This window comes from Magnolia sinica, chromosome 4 (assembly GCF_029962835.1).
Source record: "Magnolia sinica isolate HGM2019 chromosome 4, MsV1, whole genome shotgun sequence".
Classification (NCBI taxonomy): Eukaryota; Viridiplantae; Streptophyta; class Magnoliopsida; order Magnoliales; family Magnoliaceae; genus Magnolia; species Magnolia sinica.
This window is the reverse complement of record NC_080576.1, coordinates 114,578,727-114,599,274: the sequence shown is the minus strand read 5'-3', so window position 1 is coordinate 114,599,274 and position 20,548 is coordinate 114,578,727. Positions and strand designations below refer to the sequence as shown.

The window sequence follows — 20,548 nt, the reverse complement described above, 5'->3', positions numbered from 1 at the left end:
GAGCTTTAAAAAGGGATGGACGGCGTGGATGTAAGAAAAATGCATTAAGGTGGGCCCCACAGTCAGCGATCCACCCACCTCGGTGGGTCCGTGGATCCACCGAAGCCGCTTTAGGTACCTTGCCTCCGCAAGCGTTTTCCTTGTAAAATACCACCGCGGGGTTTCGTGTCGAGGAGTTTTTCTTTAGGCCTCTCCAAAACCCCTTATCGAGAGAGAGAGAGAGAGCCGTTGATCTCACCTCGGAATGGACGTCATCAAGACGCAGCAGATCTCATCGAGGCCCATCGAGAAGGTTATCGTGCACCCCCTGGTGCTGCTTAGCATCGTCGACAACTACAACCGAGTTGCGAGGGATACTCGGAAGCGAGTCATCGGCGTCCTCCTCGGCAGCTCCTTCAAAGGGACCGTCGACGTCACCAACAGCTACGCCGGTTAGAACCTTCTAAAACTCTCTTCAAAACAGCTCACAGAAGATTTCGAGCTGCTTCTTTCAATTTCTCTCTCTTCCTTTTCAGTTTTAATCCCGGCGATTAGATCTGAATTCTTCGTTGTAGCATCACCGATTAGGGTTTTGAATCTTCAATTTTCTTGTATTTTTATATAATTGGGATTGTTCTGAATGATTGCCGTGTTTCGAAACATATGTATGTCAATTAGGGCTAGGGTTTTTACATTATGGTTTGGGGCTTATATTGCTGGTTAAGTAGTGACAGTTGGATGAATGCTGCTTACAGAAACGCATCTGCAAGTGCCAAACATGGGCATGGCACACATGTGAAAGTTCCGGACCATTAATCTGGTACTCAGTTTTTTCAAATTTTCCCTAGCCCAAAATTAGGACGGTCCACTCTCTAGGTGCGCCACATGGTGGAATGTGATCAGTTCTGCATATTTGACTGCCCAATCGCTTCTTTCGTGTGTGGTACTCTTGAATTTTGGGCTGGTGCTAATCCGCTGTGGGGGCACACCTGATAAACTGCTCTTGTATCTGTTGCCCATGCAATGCTTGTATTTTGGTTTGCAGAGAGGTGTTCGGTATCAAGCTTTGTCTATTCTAAATCAGAGATATGCTAGCTTGTTTGCCAGTCATGCAATGGACTGCTCCTTGAACTGAAATTTCTATGCTAATGCCATCACCTTTTGAAGCCTCCTCTCCAACAAAACTCTTAGGGATTGTCTGGATGCCTAATAACATTTTAAGTTGGAATTTGTAAACAAGTTCCACCTGAAATTGAGTTTCAGGTGTAAGTTGTTTATAGGTAAGTGAAGTCACTTCTCTTTCTCAGGATTTCAAATGCATTTGAAAATTGTAAGTGACTTACAGCTCGTAACTCACATACAGGTGAAATTTCCACCTGTAAGTGAGTTACATGCAAACCCTTTACAACTAATAAAACTTACAGGCATCCAGATGACTCCTTACTTGCAGTGTTTAGGGTATCAATATCTTTACATGTATGACTTGGGATAAAATATCATTGTTTGGGGGAACACTAGGAAAATGCTGAAATTTTTCATTGAATCTTTAGAAGATGCTAAAAGGCATGATTACATACTTGGAACTTAAATATTACCAAAAAAAAAAAACAATTATACATAATAGGTTTCCACTGTATAAGGTCCCAACTTATATGTTAATGAACTACTTTTAAAAAAATGCGATTATTCAGCACATATAATGCACTAATTTAAACCCATGGGAAAGATCCGTAAAAGAACTTTTAAAAATAAAATTGAGTGTTTCTTATTTTTTGTATTTTTTATTATCTAGAATTTTGCAGGTTTTAATGCCAGTATCGTTGATAATATCAATGATCTCCATGATATCAATGATACGGTATATTTTTTCAAGGGGGTTGTTGCCGATATCTCACTTTGGCACATGTGATAATACCAATGATGTTATCAACATTATCAAAGATATCTTGCAAATTTTGTTTTACCGTTTGCATGTATCTCTGGCTTTGTGATACCAAAAATATTGCGATATTAGGAACACCACTTGATAATTTGTATGTGATTTGCACCCCATTATTGCCACAATAAAAGTTGGAGACAATTCATCTTCAAGGGAGAAAAACCTTGATGTAGATACCACAGGCCCCATTTGATCCTCTTCTCACTTTATATACACTGCCATTAACATCTATGCCGTATCCCAACTAATTGGGGTCAGCTATTCATGAGAAAAGCTGTGGCCAAAATCTGACACTAGCTGCCAATCTGATGCAACCCTCCCTTGTACAAGTTTGGGACCAGCAATAAGAACACAAAACACCCATTGGTAGAGTTGTTTCACATACAACAAAGCACGGAAGTTATTGGTGGGGATGGCGTTTTTGACATTACTAGTATGCAATAACTACTCTTTCTTCCACTGTATCGGCTACAATGTCATGTTGAACTGTTTTAGGAGTATCTTAGAATTTAATAACAGATTCTTAAGGAATTTTAACATATGTTGCTCTCTGTCATTTGGTATTTTTGTTTTTTGTTTTTTTTTTTTTGAAAGATTATTCCATTGGGATTTCATTCATAAGCTAACCAAAGTCCAAACATACATACATACAAGATTGAAACCCACACAGACTGATTTAACAGTTTTTAAGCTTTAACCCTTAACCATGCTACTCGTTTGTAACATGATTTGCTTCTTGTGTGTGTGTGTACTCACGCATGCACATACACGTGTGAAATTTCTTGGCATTCAAGTGATGAGAGCTCTCTCTTCATGCAATGAATCATTATTAAGGACTCATCCTCATTTGTCAATCCAAATGGAGTAATGATGAGCTCGAGAAAAGCAATTAACCCATTCAAGTGTGATACATAGGCCTAATTATGCATTCAAGAATTTGCACACCTGATCAGAGTGTAACACTTACCATAGTCCACTCCCCTTAAATGCTTCTGCTGCTTTCATCAAACTTTACTTCAAATAAAATATTAGATTTTCCTTATTGATTTTTTTTTTTTTTTTTTAAATTTTTAAGCAAAGGGATTGCTTCAATATTTTGGAAAGGGGTTGCTTCTATGAAATCATGCTTTTAGTAAAGAGGTTGGATTTGCACTAGGGGATTGGGAGAAGATAAGGTTTTGGAAAGATGTGTGAATTGGTGAAGAGCTTGCATATTTTATTCGCTGGAATTGCTCATGTATCTACGGCTGAAAATGTTCGATTGGCTCAATGCTTCTTCTCTCAGTGGTGATTCTATGGTGGTCCCCCACCTCAAAAAAAACATCATGTCATCTATTCGTTTCGGATGACGAGGTGCTAGAATTGGAATCTCTCCTTAATCACATCCATGTATGCTGCTTGGTTATCGGAGAGAAGGACAAGATTGTTTAGTGTACGGATAAATCTGGTTGTTTCTTGGTGCATTCTTTTTATAAGATGATGCAGCAACAAAGTCTAAGAGGGGAATCTATACATACGGAGCATGTTTGGCACTATGGTGTTCCTCTTAAGGTAGTTGCCTTTGCCTGGCTTGTTGGTAGAGGAAGGGTGTTGACTCTGGACAATCTCCAGAAACAAGGTATGATATTGCCAAATGTCTATCTAGTTTGCATGGCTAGCTCAGAATCAATCAACCATCTGTTCATCAATTGCTCGTTTGCTTCTTCTGTTTGGAACAGTATATTCTCCAAGTTCCGTATCTCTTGGGTTTCATCGAACTCTGTTGGGCAGTTCCTTATGGGGTGGCATGGTGTGGTGGTTCGAAAGAAATTCTCGGTACTTGGCATCTCTGCTTGCTGGCTGGTGTATGGGCATCATGGGAACATAGAAATGGAAGATGCTTTCAAAATTCGAGCCGCAATCTGAGCTAGGTTGCGTTGATGGTTGTGGGTCTTGTTAGCGAATGGCTCTCAAGCTTGGGGGGATGTAGATTGTAATTTTCTGCTGTAAATTTTGTGGTGTTTGTTTTTTTTTCTTTCCTTTGTATAGTTTTTGTGCTGCCTATCTTTCAAAAAAAAAGAAAAGAAAGATCAAATGATTAGATTTCACCATTTTGGAAAACATTCCAAAAGACAAGGACAAATATGCACGACCATGTCAACCCAACACTAGCAAAGCAAGGCCAAACGCGCTCTCTCTACCAACTCCTTTTCATGTATTTGTCTCCAAGTAAATCAGCCAGTTACTTGCCAAGTCACTAAAAGAAGCCCTATCCATCTTTTATTAGGAAAAAAATGGTGAGAACCATAACTATTTGGCAAGTAAAGAGGTTGTTTCAAGACGTCAAGAGAGGGCGGGCGAGGGCTAGTGTGATTCTTCCAGAGTAGAGATTAGGTCGGGGGCCAGAGAGATTCTAAGAATTGACAAGCAGGTCATGGAGATCAAGGTATTTAATAATGGTAACTGTGGCCATAATTACCATTACAATACGGACCGTAACGGCCTTTACAGCCAATTAAAAAAGAAAGCAAAAGAAAGTAAAAAAATGTATCCCTGTACAGGCCATTTTTTTCAGTGGCTGTTATGACCCCATAACACGTAACAGTCCCACCAATGGTGGCCGTAACAGCCACTGTAATTACCATTACGATTGTTATGGCCAATTAAAAAAATGCATCAGCCCTGTTACGGGCCATTTTTTTATGACACCGCCGATTGCTCATAACGCGTAACAGTTCCTACTGTTACCATTGCATAACCATTTCTAAATACCTTGGTGGAGATTGAAGGAGAATCCATTAATATAATTCATTATGCTAGGCCTATGGAACCGTATCATTGGCAGGTGGAAAATTGGATGGAGGAAATCAGGCAGCTCTGTTGGGGTCAGTCTGTTCCTCACACCCTGAGGTGGATCCCTTGGCCAGGGATGGTTTTTTTCTTTTCTTTTTAAAAAATAAAAAATAAAATTATATCTCATCTCCAATGTGTGAAGTATCACTTTTTGTTGAGCTTGTTTCTTAGTAAACTCTTTTTATCAATAAAAAAATTCACCCCCCAATACTCCTTACTAATTCACATTGTCTACAAAAACATGCCAATAAGACCAAATGAAGTCCAGACCTATCTTCTAGCAAGTTTTCCCTTGTGCCTGTGTCACCAACCTCCTACATTCTGCCAATGAACCCTATTCTTCTCTTCAATCCTGTTCTATAAGAAGTCCTGATGAATCTTCTTAGTTCTGTCAACTCGACAGAATTCCTGCTGAAATTGTAATTTGAAGATTAGAATTGCAGTTTTTTTTTTTGTCTGGTTGCATTTCTAGCATTGCAGATTATTCATGCATATTCCTCCATGCTGGCAGTATTGCATATTGAGTTCTAAGTTATAAATTGCATTTTCTTCTTTCCAATTTCATTTGTGATCTATCCTCTTCTTCTTCTTTCTTTTTTCTTTTTTCATTTGTAGTCCATCTTAAACTTTAGATGATTAAGCAGTTGATGTGAATTCATCATTAAGGTTTGTCAATGTGCTGCATGCTAAGGTACCTTGTCTTGTGCTTCCCTGAGTTATTTCTCTGCCTTGTCCCTGCAATTGCATAATACCTTTGTTTAAGTTAGAGTGCATTTGTGACATAAGATGTAACGTACATTCTTATATGAGGATTAGGTGTGTGTACTTCAAAAGAACTGGAAACATGAAACTCCAAGAGTGTAAATAATGAAATATATTCAGTTACAGAGCAGTTCTATTTGTTTTTTAGTTTTTTAGTTTTTTTTTATTTATTTAATTTTTTTTTTAATTTTTTTGGCCAACTATGGTAGGTTGTTTGAAGAAGAGAATAATAGTACGTTATTTAATATTTTGACCTATTAATTTACTGATCTGCTTGTTTTGTTGAGTATTGCCATCTGATTGTGTTTACTTACTGGCTTATTCTCTTTACTAAACCATAATCTGGGTCCTGGAAGTCGCTAATGTACAAGATGAGGTCAATCAATCAGCATTGCTGATATATTTCTTAATGTCAAAATTTACAGTTCCTTTTGAAGAAGATGACAAAGATCCTAGTATCTGGTTTCTTGACCACAACTACCATGAATCAATGTTTGCCATGTTCAAGAGAATAAATGGTATTATTTGTTTTGTTCTATGTTTTCTATTGCTCTCGATACCTCCAGCGTTGACATCTGCCATCTCTCCTTTTTTTCCATGACATTTGATATTTGTGTTTCAGCCAAGGAACATGTCGTGGGTTGGTACAGCACAGGCCCAAAGCTGCGGGAGAATGACCTAGATGTTCATGGGTTATTTCATGAGTAAGATTGCAACTTAATGTTACTTTAAAAAAGAAAACCAGGGCACTGTTAAAAACCTTCATCATGCGTTGCCTCATGCCTTTTACTGTTTTGTGCAGCTTTCTCACATTCTTAGTCCATTTATAATAGTCGTCTCCATTTACATCTGCTTTGTGCATCCTTCATGGTGGTCTGCATCTGTTGAACATAAATGTGAAACTTGTTTGCATGGTACAACTGCACACATTCTAAAGTGCAGGCTGTGCAGCTGATTCGGTGGCAATGTTTGATCACATTGGAGTCTGCAGAAAATGGGATTTAATGACTATTCTTCTGTTTGTGGCCTGCATACTCTTTAATTTTGTGTTAAGGGAGGTTGGCATCTTATAGCCGGTGCCATTGTTGGTGCTCGTCTTCAGTTGTTTTTGTCACTGGATCCTGTCTTTTATTGTGTTTCTACTAACAACCATTTTCTAGTCATTACGAAAAATAAATAAAATTAACTTCTTCAATTTTTTCAAATCACGTATCATTCTACAAACCCGATGCATGTCTAATTTCAAGTTTCCTGCCTATTTTCTAAGTGATTTTTGCACTAGTGCTTATTGTTATTCTGTGAATGAGTGCTTTTTTGTATCATTACCATGTATTATAAACAAACCTACTCTGGTATTTGGTTTTGATGCCCCCATGTTGAGGGCTTCTGTTTTTAATTGGCAATTATTGTATTTACTTTATTCCCCCAAAAAACTATGGACTTAACTTTCAATAGTAATTTTGACTTAAATGTGGGGATTGCAGTTATGTTCCTAATCCTGTGCTTGTCATTATTGATGTCCAACCTAAAGAGCTGGGAATACCTACCAAAGCCTACTATGCTGTTGAAGAGGTCAAAGAGGTACGAAAATCTTGTCATCTCCATTGCTGTGTTGCGCAGTGTACGTAGCTTTTCTAAGGAAAATATGTTACATAGAGACTTGAATATAAATATCACGGTGTCATGTCTCCTATAGTTCTAGTAATGTCAAGAAAAAAATTTGTAATTGGTTAACTGTATACTCACCTTGGACTGGGCAAGCCGGCAAGGACCCCAATCTCAGTCAACTTGAAGCTTGGTTGAATAATTGGTCATGTTTTCAAATTCTGAGAGGTTTTGTAATATTCTGATTTATTTTTTTATTTTTTTTAATTTCTGACACCCAATGAGCTTTTTGAGTCTTTTGATTACTCTACCAAGTTCTTTCTGTAGATTGCTGTGATGCCCAATATACTTAGCTTTTCTAAGGAAGATGTGTTACACGGAGACTTGAATAACATGTCATGATGCTGTAATGTCTACAATGCTTACTAGTAATGTGAGGAAAAGAAAAAGTTTGTAAAGTCGATACTCAACCTGGTCTGGATGAGGGCCCAAATCGGAGTCGACTTGAAGCTTGGTTGAATGCTTGGCATGTTTTGAAGTTCATAATACTTTTGCAATAAGATATTTATTTATTTATTTATTTTTATTTTTTTAATTTCCAACGCCCAATGGTCCTTTTTGCCTTTTGATTACATAACCAAGTCCCTGTACTGGGTTGAGTTTTTACTATTATTAGTATTAAATAAAGGCCAAGGTTGCTCCATTAAATCAGCTTGCACCTTGATCTAGTTGATTCAATATGGTGATCTTTTCTTTCTTAGGCATTTAACGATATGTCCATATACTCTGGCCCTAAAGCATGTTACCTAGGCCAATCCTAGTCTAAAAGTGGAAATATTCTCCTCATTTGAACTATATCTATGTTCTTCTTTGTTTAGGTCATATATGTATACTAGACCCACTTTAGCTAACATTGGCTTATTGTGGCAGAATGCTACTCAGAAAAGCCAGAAGGTGTTCGTGCATGTACCTTCAGAAATTGCTGCTCATGAAGTCGAGGAAATTGGTATGCCTGTTCTTTGCATGAAAACTAGAATTTCTGGACAGGCCTGCTTTGCAATTTTCATTGAGTCTAGGTTCTGAACAAAAATCTGATTTGGCATGTATGATTCATTCGATTTTGTTATGAACCCTCCATTCCCAATCTGTATAGATGTACAGTTATGCAACCCAGTATATGAATGACATATTGCCACGTATTATAATAGATTGCTTTGTTTTCCCGTAGGAGTGGAACACTTGCTGAGAGATGTGAAGGACACAACAATTAGCACACTCGCCACAGAGGTTTATCCACAGATCTGGTCATCAAATTGCAGTCTATTTGATCTTTTGATTCCATTTCGTTTCCAAAGAAGTAATGCATATAATTAACTTGACCTTTTGGGAAAAAAACTAACATCTTGTTAAATTGGCATTTTGTACAGGTCACTGGGAAGTTGGCAGCCTTGAAGGGGCTTGATGCACGTCTAAGAGAGATACGTGGTTATCTGGATCTTGTAGTTGATGGGAAGCTCCCATTAAATCATGAGATTCTTTACCATTTGCAGGTAACTTCTGATGTAGAATACAACTTTAAATTATTCTTCATTATCATCATTATCTAAGCCTTATCCCAACTAATTGGGGTCAGCTACAGCCTACATGAATCAATTTCTGCCATTCTACTCTATCTGGAATGTCATGTTCTTTGGATTGATGTTGGATGTTATGGGATGAGTTTGATGCCAGCTGCCAACCTAACGCAACCCGCCTCCTTTTTCCAGGCTGGGGACCAGCAATGAAAGCATAAAACTCCCACTGGCGTAATTTAGTAGACTGTTACATAAATTACAATCAAGCAGGATCTAATAATCTATTACATAGGTTGATTACAATCAACAAGTTTATAACTCTACATTATACTTGTGTTAAATCACTTGTGTTATCATCAGTAAAAGAAGAGCCCCTTGTTATGGTTTATTCATCAAGCCTTCTATATTTTTTCAACCGAATTTTGCTGCCATGGGTGTTATATTGAATTATTAATCAACTCACTTTTCCTGTGATTCGGGGGAAGGAGGATGCTTTCCCAGAGTTCCTTCTGTAAAGTTGGCTCAAATGCATGAAAAGCAATTAGTCTCATTTGTTGAAAATCCCTCTGTGATGGTTGGACAATCCCAGGTTAAGTGAGCAGCCTCTTTTTTGACAGTACCCAGTTTGTTGTTGGTCAGTGGAAACGTGGTCCAGTTTTGGAAGGATGTGCAGGTAGACAGGATTCCTTTTGCTAGCTCTTTCCCCTCTATTCTCCTTAGCGATTAGACAAGATTCTATGGTAGAAGAGTGTTAGGAGATCATTAAAGCTCCATTGTGTGGAACATGGTTCTTCAACAGAATATAAATGATGAAGAAATGGAGGCATTTGCTTTGTTGATGGACAAACTCCATGGGGTTAAGATTGATACCTTGGTTGAAGACATTTTTGGAAGTGGACAGCAAGTCGATGTTTCTGTGCTAAGTTTGTGCCACACCAAATTAATTCTCACAGCCAACAATCTTAAGAGGATTTTTTTATTTTTTATTTTATTTTATTTTATTTTTTTTGCAAGATAAGAATATTATTAAAAGCCCAAAAATGGCAAAACTCCTATGGATATTCGTCATCAACATTCTAGGTGTGTTTGGGATCCAACCTGTGGCTCAGTGGCAGTCAAAGTGCGTTTTGACACTGAAGTCATGGGTTTGAGCAAATGGATCGCCTAATGGTTATTTTTGGGATTCAAGAGGATAAAGTAAGGGGAACCACTTTCACCCCTCTTATTTGTAGTAGTGGCCAAGGCACTGTTTTTTGGTTGTCGGTGTGTAGGCTTGTTTCAGTTTTTCTTTCTTCGCTGTTGGTTCGTGGTTGGGTCATTGTGGAGTTACAATATGGTCAACTTCTCAAAAAGTCTCTTTTCTTTTACAAGGTCGTACAACTAAAACAACTTTATCTAGGACATTTAATGAGGTCCTTATTCTGAGGCTACCTGATGCTACATAAAAATAAAAATAATAATAAATAAAATCACTTTTTATCTAAAAGTAAAAGACATTATGAGATACTTTTTGTAGCCCCCAAAATATGATATCTTTTTTTGTTTTTTAATGGAGAACCAAATTTGCTAAAGCAAAGGGGGAAAAAACAGACGAAAAAGCCTATTGAGTTCCTCATTTAATTGATTCAGATTTGGGGTGCCAGATTGCTTTTTTAACCCCTTTCTTGGTTTTGAAAATCTTATAAAACCTTTTTTGGACTGACACCTTTAATGGTCCGTGTCTTGATCAATCCAAGTGGCATTATTCAAGTTTTCGAATGTTGTTCCTCAAGACAATCACTTGCTTTTATGGCAGGACATCAATGTTGTCAAATCGCATAAAATTGCATAAGCCATCAGCCTGGGCCGATCGCTTATGCCATCACATAATTGCATAAGCAATCACTCAAGCTGATGGCTTTTAAAAAAAAAAAAAAAAAGTTAAAAGAAAAAATTGTAAAAAATAGAAAAAATCTTAAAAAATTCTAAAATATTAATAGGAACTATGTCTAATTACAACAAGTCATTAGATTCGGTTTATTTACCTATTTCATTGTAGTTTGACTATTAGGCCATCTATATGTTGAGTTATATTATATTACATTATATATAACGATACAATTTTAAATAATTAACAGGTTACACTAAGAAAGAATTAATTATTGAAAACTACAAACATAAAAATTGTATTCATAACTTGAATCTTGATGAGTTGATGCATACGATACAAGTTACAACTTATTACAATCTACAAGAAACTGATCGTTGGCCATTATGCCATGGCATGCTAGAGTATGTCATGATTATGCGATTATGCCATCCCATAACCATGGCATACTTCCTGCATGGCATATGCGATCTGAGCCAGTATATGTGATTATGCAGGGCATCTCCTTTGAAATAGATGCACCCACAAATGCTTCTCAGTCACTTCCGTATTTTCTCCATTTCAAATTTCTAGTGTCACTATCATTGGATTCTTACAAAACCATTCCCTGCAGGATGTATTCAATCTACTTCCGAATCTCAATGTGGCTGAACTTATCAAGGCTTTTGCTGGTAACACTATTAATGTCACACAACTTATTTTAGCTGGCATGCTTTTAATTGTCAGAACTAACCTTTACCCCTTTGCAGTGAAAACAAACGATATGATGCTGGTCATCTATCTTTCTTCCCTTATTCGGAGTGTAATTGCACTACACAACCTTATAAACAACAAGGTAAGGTGTATTTTCTCTAGAATTGTTGCCTTGTTTAAGGACACGTATAGCTCAAAATATCATCCTTTACATGGTATATCATTGGACGTGTAGTGAACTTTGGAGGTATTTATGCAATAAGAATATCCAAGTTTGAATTGTGTAATTTTGACTTCAGATGCTGAACAAAGAACATGAGAAGGCTGAAGATGCGAAGCCAACAACTATTCCATCTGCAGCTGGAAGTTAGGAGGATGCCTTCACCCACCGTGTCAGCATTTCAGCCGTAAGGGGTAAGAGCTCGAGGCACTGACCTAGCTAATGTTCCATGGGCTCCCATCTGAGAATTTTCATGGTGTTGATTAAAGTTTGCAGGGTTTGACATGAGAAACCCCTGTGCTTTTGTAAAGTGTTTTCTTTTGATATTTATAATTGTTGTTTTTCATCTTGTTTCGCAAGATATTCTCCCATGCTAATTGAGACATTTAGACTATGTTTGGATCCACTAATTAATTGAATTGAATTGAGATTTTATTAGTTTGATAAAGTTGAAATGACTAAATAGTAGTTACCTCCCTCTGTTTGATATTGAGGATCATGTTCCAAATGGCAGTCAGTTTACTTTCATGTTACAAGTCAAGGCTCAGAAGGAACAGAACTGCCATTTGAAGGCCAGTTCCACACCAAGTAATAGGAAATTCCCTTATAATTTGGTCATTTCCCTTTATTGAACTGAATGTTTACAATTCAATTCAGCTTTGCATCCAAATGCACTATTCATTCAGTTTGTAGTTAATATTTAGCTGAAAATCAATGTAGGGACTAGGGAGAGAGTAGAGGGGAGGAATTGCTCGATAGGAGATACAACACAACTACACACAAGCTGTGTTGACATGAAACCCTAAAATGTTGTAACAGTCACTAGTTTCTTCAGCTAACTTGCATTACTACAAAATACTATTACTGAAAGTTATGTAAGAGTATGTGAGAATGAAGAAACTGAAGAAACATGAACTTCAAATCATTTGTTGGCTTGGCCCTGAATGGGTGATTAGATTTTATCCATGTATGCCACATGTGCAGCAATGACATGGAGGTAAGAGGCACTGGATGCACTAACATGTTCCGGAATTTAACTAAGGTATTACCTTGTTCCTCTTGGCAAGATAAGTATCTGAGAGGGTGGATCCTTACTCTTGCCTCGGTGGTAGACTCTTAGGAGTTTCAACTCCTGATCAAGGGTTCGAGCATCCATAGGTGCTGAAATCCCACTATGGCGTAAGTGTGTGGGGGTGTGTGTGTGTGTGTGCGCGCGTGCATGCAGTGGATCCTTACTCTTGCTTCGGTGGTAGACTCTTAGGAGTTTCAACACCCGGTCAAGGGGTCGAGCATCCATAGGTGGTGAAATCCCACTATGGCATTAGCGTGTGGGTGTGTGTGTGTGTGCGCGTTATAAAATAAAAAAATAAAATTTTAAAAAAAAAGTATCTGAGAGGGTCTGTTGCAACCTTGTTATCCAAGGTACGTGCATGAAGCATCCAACATCTGTAGACACATTACATGTACAACTTCAGGACCTTATCTTTTGGGCCCTATGATGGACTCAAGTATACTTCAAAACTTTCACCATTTGAATGATCTGGGCCACTGATCGGAGGAACTCTTAAGGTTCCATGGATCAGGACCACCTAACTATGAGCTTGGGTGGCCCATGAAAATGTTGGCCATCCCTTTCCTCCCTGAATTGCAACCACCAACTCCTTTTTTAATTAGTTTCTTAATCATTTTCCATCCATTTCATGGCAACAAATCTTAGTACAAACATCTTTTTTATGACTTTCAGATCATGGGTTATCCACAGTATAAAAACACGAAAGCTCAACTAGACTCGGAAGTCAAGCAGCGCCCAGCTGAGTTGAGTTGAGCTGGGTTCTGCTCGGTTTTCTCAAGTCGAATCAAGGTTTTTTATTTGACCCATGTTATAACTAGCTCGAGTTTTTCTTGGTGTGATCAGGTTGAGTCGAGTCAGCTTGGTAGGATTCAGTTTTGAGTGTGTTTTTTTTTTTTTTTTTGGAACTCTGTGACTATCTAGGAAGATTCTGTGAGGTATATAGTTCCTATCCACCGTTTTTACCCAGCCATTTCAGTATTTAAGCCTGGTCCAGATAGCATAACCTCAATAACATGTATATAAAATATAAACAAGTCATCCAATGGGACCCATCACAGGTGGCACTTTGGCAAAATCACCTCCATCGGATTACTAGAGCCTAAAGTCAGCATATGTTTCTTGTTGTAATTTTTATTCGTGTTGGTTCCGTCTCATTTTCATTAAAAGGGTCAAGGTGGGTAGCGCAGTTGATAGAAAACACATGCTGTTTCCAGGGAGGAATTAAATTATACATGACCCTCATGTTTGAACGATGCATATGCTTTATCAGTCATCATAACTGGGGGCCATGGTTCCAGTGATCCAGACCATTGGCCTGTTTGAGTCCTACCATGGATTGAGAATTCCCCTCAAGCCTACCGTCATTAGGACCTCTAATTAAATATTGACTGCTGTTGTGTTTCTTAACTGTCTATCTGTTGGTCACATGTCGAAAGGTTAAGATTGTCCTACACATCTTCTGTGGGACAGCACACCAAAGGTACTTGATTTTCTTTTCACAAACCCAGACTCTCACTGGAAGCTGCAAATGGGTGTGGGTGGGTTTGTAGTCATACCTAAAATTTTAAACTCGAATGATGTTTGCATGTAGAGTCCATGCATGCATATTTCCCACCGTTGAATATACAACTTATTCCAAAATTGAATTTTGAAAATCCCATTCTGAAACACTCGGGATTCCGGATCATCTGATTGTATGATGTGGAATGCATCCATCCACGAAAGGGTGCAGTATATAAACCATGGTTCACCAAGCCCGCAGGTTGATTCAGTACTGGGTGGGGTAACTGGGTGCAGTTGCATCCAGTTTGCATTAACTTGGAATTGACTCACTCCATTCCCATTATAGCCTCTCTATCCATTACGAGTTGTTGGGACTTTGGGACTCAGAAAGGGGAGAAAAGTAAGCTGTGAACTGTCCAACCAAGGCCAGACATCCTTGTCTTAGGATATGCCTCAGGTTTTTCAGTTTATAAATCCACAACCGTTCCCCAAGGAACGGATGATCCTAGCCATTAACCTTACCATTGGATGGGAGGAATAAATGACATTTGAAGTATGTTTGGATGGGAGTAAATGCATGGAAATGAAATGAACTGAAATCGGAGTAAATGACTTGCAAATGAATTCCTCTCTAGAGGATTTGGTAGTAAGTGGGGGTAAAAATGCATTTTTGAGCTCCTTAAGAGTTGCGCAAGGAAACAAAAGTGCCGCTGAGTACATGCCTGCCATACATGTGGCATGCTAATGATACTCCAAAACAATTTAATTATTGGCTACATCACTAAAATCACACCAACAAAATTATCCAAACCGTTCAAAAGTTGACCATTTAATAGATGGTTAAAAAAACGTTGGCAAGTTGCTTGTTTGTGATCCTTACAATTGTGGCCCACCCAATGCTCAAATTTTATTCTGTTTTGGCTAAAGTATATATTTCAATGGGCTTATTATAATCATTCTATTGAATATTACATATGTACATTGATTTGATATATTAATGCTGATTGAGGATATCATATACGTTCTTGTGAATGTATTGAAAAATTCCAATATATTCCAGTTCGGGACCTCTAATTCCATTTCCCATATTTACCTCCATCTACAAGTATGTTTTCTCAGCCGAATGTGGAACATTTGCTATATTTGCACCCGCATCTCAATTTGCTGGCCCCAGATGAAATTTGGGGATTGTCTTTTGTGTTACTGATCCTATCCATCTGATCTATGGACAGTTAAAACTATAGAATGCCTTACGATTTACAGTCCAATCCATTTCAAAACAATAGTTGGGGTTATATTTAGAATAAAAGGTGGATAGTCCGTGGTCTATCCATGGTGGGCCCCAAATCCTGAAGTGAAGAAATAAATACCCAATTTTAATTATGTTTGTAGCCTGTTTGGATGCACTTGTAGAAAAGAGAGTTTCCAGAGAAGGGAATTTCAAGCCGGCTTTTTTTTTTTTTCCATCGAGTCAGCATTTTTGCAGCTACTTTTGTCGATGGGGATGGAGAAAAGGGGTTTGCAAAGTGCATCTAAATACACCTCAAAAACCTTGGTTTGGTTTAAAAGGGGTTTTACACCTCGAACGCCCTTTTGGAGGCTGCGTGCAAAGGGGCCCTTAGGAATGTTAACAAATGTGTCAGACCGGAACCAAGCCCAAGCCCCAACCGGTAATGCAATGCTCGAACGTGAATCCTTCAATTTCTACTTACTAATCAGAGCGAACTTTTAGACCCGACTCGACGGGCAAGGGCAGATCTTCTCTCGTGGGCCCTGCCTGAATAATTCGAAATCTAGACTGAAGCTGACCCCAGGCACGTGTTGTTGGCAGCCATAAATATAGTGAGATTTCTTCTATGGGCTCAAGTTGCCCCATCTCTAATCAATACATGTTATTGGATAAGTGTAATCACAGAGATTTCACAGGACCCAATATTAGTTTGATTAGATAATCACAGCTAGATGACTAAGGACATTGCAAATGGACAGTACGAGAGTAAAAAAAATGATCCCAGTTAATGGAAGTGATTGTCCATTCAAGGTGCAGTTGAACCCCCTCCCATGCAATGGTTTGGGTTTGCCATGATCATAAGCAGCCCCACATGTGGGTCCCAACATACAAATTTGCACCTAACAAGATAGAAAGATCTGGCAGTGACGATCATAGCACTTGCATTTTATTCATGCGTGTAGGAATGCTATTCTAGGCTATATAGCTTTGTAGGTTAAGCTTAACCTATAACGTGATATGGGGTCCACTGTAATGTGTGCATGACATCCAATCCGTTCATCGTGTGTACCCCGTCATGTTCTCCTCATATTCCAAAAATCAGGCCCATCCAAAACAAAGGTGGGCTACACCATGTGAAACCCACCTCAGTTTTGGAATGGTCTGATTTTTGGGGCCTCCATTAATCCCGGTGGGTTACATCTGAGTAGATTGGACGACATAAGAAAAACTCTGTGGCTCATACACAATCTGGAAGATTTTTAGTGGTGTGTCCCCATCCCAACTCTTCCTGTGCGGTGACCCTCTTGAATGGCTTGAACCTTGCACGTGTGCACCACGTTCGCACGTCGGTAGCTAAGCGCCTCGTATGAATGGAGCCTAGGTGAAAGCATCCTTACTTAAATGATAGGCCAGCCCAGTCTTCCTGAGGGCTTCTCATGAATGTTGAATGTGGATCATTGGTTATCCATTTTCAGTGTGACCCACCTGATGAGTGGTCCGACCCAAATGTTGGGCCAGGCTACACTCAGCACATGCAAACCTGATGGCAAGGATGCTTCACATGTGATACATTGGCACGTGTGATACGTTTGATTTCTGTGTGTGCATTTGGTGGTAACACTCCAACTTACTCTCAATTAAAATAAAATTAGAATGATCATTCACATAAGGTACATCACTAAATTAAATAAATAAATAAAAGCTACACCACTAAATACATCTTTTTGGAGTAGACCATATTTCTTTCTCCTGCTCTTTAAACCGTAGGCGTGGCATATCTTCCTGACGATTTGAACAGTTCACCTATCGAGACAACCACCAATAGATCATATGGTGGATAAAAGTTCATTGGAATCCAGTTTGCTATTTTGTACGACATTTTTCACGTGACCTGACCACTGTATTTTTTCTGTATGGTCCATTATGGATCCTTGTGACAATTGAACGGACAAGATCATCGTACGCCTATACCACGTGGAAAGCGCAAACATTAACGGACACAATCTATGTCCACCGCGGCGGACTGGATTCCTGCCGTATGTTTTAGGCTTTTCCATCGAATCTAATACCATGAAGTGTTCGTTTCGCCTCCGTCGCGACCTAGAGTCCAGCGTATGTCAATGAGCAGTGGCACCCACATGCTGACATGCTGATTAACAAGATCATCAGAACCGTCCATGTTGTGGTCTCTATTCTAGAAGGGCTACTATAAGAAATTTATACTGATTGGATGATTTTGACCGTTACTATCTGCAGATGAATTTATAACCATGAAAAGAAAAAATTTCAATGGATCCCATTCAACTTCAGAAATCAAAGGTGAGGATTATCAATGAAGTGTGGTCATGGATAAATAGCATATCTATGGTAGCGTAGAGAACATGGACGGTCCAAATCATCGGAGAATCTTAGCATGTGGGCCCGGGTGGGTGGCGACAGAGGCAAAGCGATACCTACCATGAACTCGCCGAAACTGAATTCGACCGCTCTAGCGAAAACGAGGAGTTAATGAACTCGATGCAGTCTTCAATGTCCTCCGACCGATGCGAATCATGCGGAGAAACGGACGGCCGAGATCTCGAGCTGGGGCAAGCCTTGGGCGACACCCTCCGCACCGAGAAGAAACGCACGGTTCTTACAACACTCGTGCCGAGTCGCCGGAGAAACTTCGCAGGTGAGAATCCTGTGCTCCTGGGCAGCCGGAAACCGAATTTCGCAGCGACCCTTTTCCGGTTTCCGGCAGCTCTCGTACCGGTGTCGGGTTTGAGCGAGAGTTTCGGCTTTTCGGTGATATCGGGGCTGAAGCTGACTCGTTTGCTTGTTTTCCGGGACATGTTTGGGAAATGTATCGGGTCGAGAGAGAGAGAGAGAGAGAGGAATTTGAAATGGAGTCAACGTGAAGTTGGGTGGGTGTATATGAGAGAAAGAGAGGAATCTGAAATGGAGTGAATTATTTTTTTTGGGGTTTGTCAGAAATTTTGATTTTAAATTCCCTGATACATGCATTGCTTTTCATTTGAAAGTTCATTGAATTATTTTTCCAATGAGTATACTTTGTTTTTCAGAGAAATGGAAAATACCTTGGAAATTGTAAAATTTGGATTTGCTTTGATAATTATTGATTTACCCTTGATATTGGTTTAGTGAATACCATTTGGCCCATTGATTTTATTTAAAATTAGACCTTAATATCCCTTTATCCCCATTATTGGCATTAATTAGGAAAAAGGTCCAGTTACCAGGAAACCTGCCATCTAACAATTTGACCAAGGCATGAACACCCCCATTGTAAGTTAATAAAACAAAGCAAATTATTGGTGGGATTTTTTAATTGCAAATTTTATTCACGCCAAATTCTGTTAACTGTTTGGAATTATTTTAACGTTTAGGAATTTAAATTTTTCTTCTTGGATTTTTTTTGTTTTTTTTTTTTTTTTGAAAATTATTCCATTTCATTCATAAGCTAACCAAAGTCCAAACATAATAACAAGATTGAAACCCACAGCGATTTAACAGTTTTTCTTAACCTTAACCTGTATGTTTGTAACATGTTTGTCTTGTTGTGTGTGAAGGCACATTTAAAATTTAACTTGGCATTCAAAGAGAGCTCTTCTTCATGCAATGAATCATATTAAGGACTCATCCCATTGTCAATAATGGAGATGATGGCTAAAAATTAACCATTAAGTGTGATAATAATAATTATGAACAAGATTTCAACCGAATGTCACTTCCTATTCTTGCTTCCCTTTTCATCAAACTTTTTCAAATGTAAATTTTGCTTTCCAGATTTTTTTTTTTAATTTTTAAAAGGTTTTAATTTTTAAAGGGTATATATACTCCTCTCCTCATCGATGTACGATGGGAAAATGTTTTGAAATGTGGGTTGGGATTGCATTTATTGAATGTGTTTGGAAAAGGTTGGAAATTTTGGATGGTCTATGACTTCCCTAGGAATTAAATTTCATCTTTGGAAAAAACCTCTTTCAATCCTGTATCTGTGGTCTTCAAAAAAAAATTTCCATTATGTGTCTTTCTTTTATAAGTTAAATTGGGTTTCCTTTAATCTTTTACTAGTGTTCAAAAGTAGATTTGCCTTGCTTGTTTGGGGTTCTAAATTTCTCAAAAGTTAAGGATTTAAGATGTTTCTTGATGCCTAGGTTTTTTCAAATCTTGTTAGGAGATTGCCTTGTTCTCTTTGGAAGGTTTCTTTTCAATGTCATTTTTGCTAGTGGATTTGGTTTCAAATCTGGGTTCTTGGGGTGGAGGTTTGGCAAATTCTGGTATGATTGCTTTTTAGGTTTGGAATGTTGTGGAAACTTTAAATTGCACTTGGCTCTGGGTTGTGGTTGTGATCTTGGCTGTAAATTTGTGAAATTTTTTTTTTTTTTTTTGTTATTTCAAAAATAATTATTCTTTGAAAAAAAAAAGTGTTAAATTCAATTTGTCTAAGCCAACTTTTTTGTCAAAAATAGATTGCTTGGCCAAAAAGCTAACATCTATTGTAAAATTTGGTAAGAAATCTTTCCTTTTTTAAGTCCCAAGAAAGCAGGGCATACAATAGAGACATTTTTTGGAAAATGGTGGCCAAAGGAGAGTTGTTAAGCGGCAAGAGGACAGGAGTGATTTCCTGAATGGAAAGGTTTGAATTGCCAAAAACATGAAATGAGTTGTGAGCAAAGATATGTAAAATCATGTACCTTTTTTTTTTTAAATTAAAAAAAACAGAAAAAATGTTCCTTAAGCCATTTTTGGGTTTCCATAACCGTTTAATCATTCAATTCCACCATTGGGTATGGCCATTAAAACAACGGTTTTCCATTTATTCCCTTACCGTTGTCCATTTTTGACCTTGCATAGATTTAAGGGAATCTTTAAAAATTCATAATTTTAGCTGGAGGAATTCATTTGGTTAGGGGCTTTTGGAATGGGAACGATCTTGGGGGTGAGTTTTTCATTCTGCTTAAGGTGTTTGAGGATTTTTTTTTTTTTTTTTTTTAATAAAATTATTTTCTTTCTTCCTATAGTTTTTTGACCAAAATCCCTTTTCTTTCAAAAAAAACCAAGCTGATTCTTCCTCCAAGCTCCCTGACATCAATACAAATCACGATGGAGGTGACCTATGTCACCCCACACCCTTCAACATGGACAACGACCCACCAAAGGCTCATTAATGACAGACAAGTCCTTTACTGAGTCCTTTCCAACAAGTTCACATGAGGAGGGCCCAAGGCTCTAAGGCTCGTTATAATCAAATGTGCAAAGGACGAG

At 38.3% G+C, this 20,548-nt stretch overlaps 2 protein-coding genes across 2 annotated transcripts; one reads left to right on the top strand and one right to left on the bottom strand.

The window, feature by feature from the left end:
* The first annotated feature begins 180 nt into the window (after window positions 1–180).
* On the top strand, window positions 181–11,865 carry LOC131243964 (26S proteasome non-ATPase regulatory subunit 7 homolog A). Its single transcript, XM_058243626.1, has 10 exons — window positions 181–431; window positions 5,938–6,030; window positions 6,135–6,216; window positions 6,997–7,093; window positions 8,048–8,123; window positions 8,346–8,404; window positions 8,545–8,667; window positions 11,172–11,229; window positions 11,308–11,393; window positions 11,551–11,865. The coding sequence occupies exons 1-10, from the start codon at window positions 245–247 to the stop codon at window positions 11,620–11,622; spliced, it is 933 nt and encodes a 310-aa protein (XP_058099609.1). The 5' UTR covers window positions 181–244; the 3' UTR covers window positions 11,623–11,865.
* A 5,049-nt stretch (window positions 11,866–16,914) lies between these two features.
* On the bottom strand, window positions 16,915–18,190 carry LOC131244655 (josephin-like protein). Its single transcript, XM_058244153.1, has one exon. The coding sequence runs from the start codon at window positions 18,109–18,111 to the stop codon at window positions 17,731–17,733; it is 381 nt and encodes a 126-aa protein (XP_058100136.1). The 5' UTR covers window positions 18,112–18,190; the 3' UTR covers window positions 16,915–17,730.
* Between the last annotated feature and the right edge of the window lie 2,358 nt (window positions 18,191–20,548).

Coding starts and splice junctions, on each gene's coding strand:
- LOC131243964 (XM_058243626.1), top strand. CDS start 245: ATGGACGTCATCAAGACGCAGCAGATCTCATCGAGGCCCATCGAGAAG. Junction 6,031..6,134: donor CATGTTCAAGAGAATAAATG/GTATTATTTGTT, acceptor TTTGTGTTTCAG/CCAAGGAACATGTCGTGGGT. Junction 7,094..8,047: donor CTGTTGAAGAGGTCAAAGAG/GTACGAAAATCT, acceptor TTATTGTGGCAG/AATGCTACTCAGAAAAGCCA.
- LOC131244655 (XM_058244153.1), bottom strand. CDS start 18,111: ATGTCCCGGAAAACAAGCAAACGAGTCAGCTTCAGCCCCGATATCACC.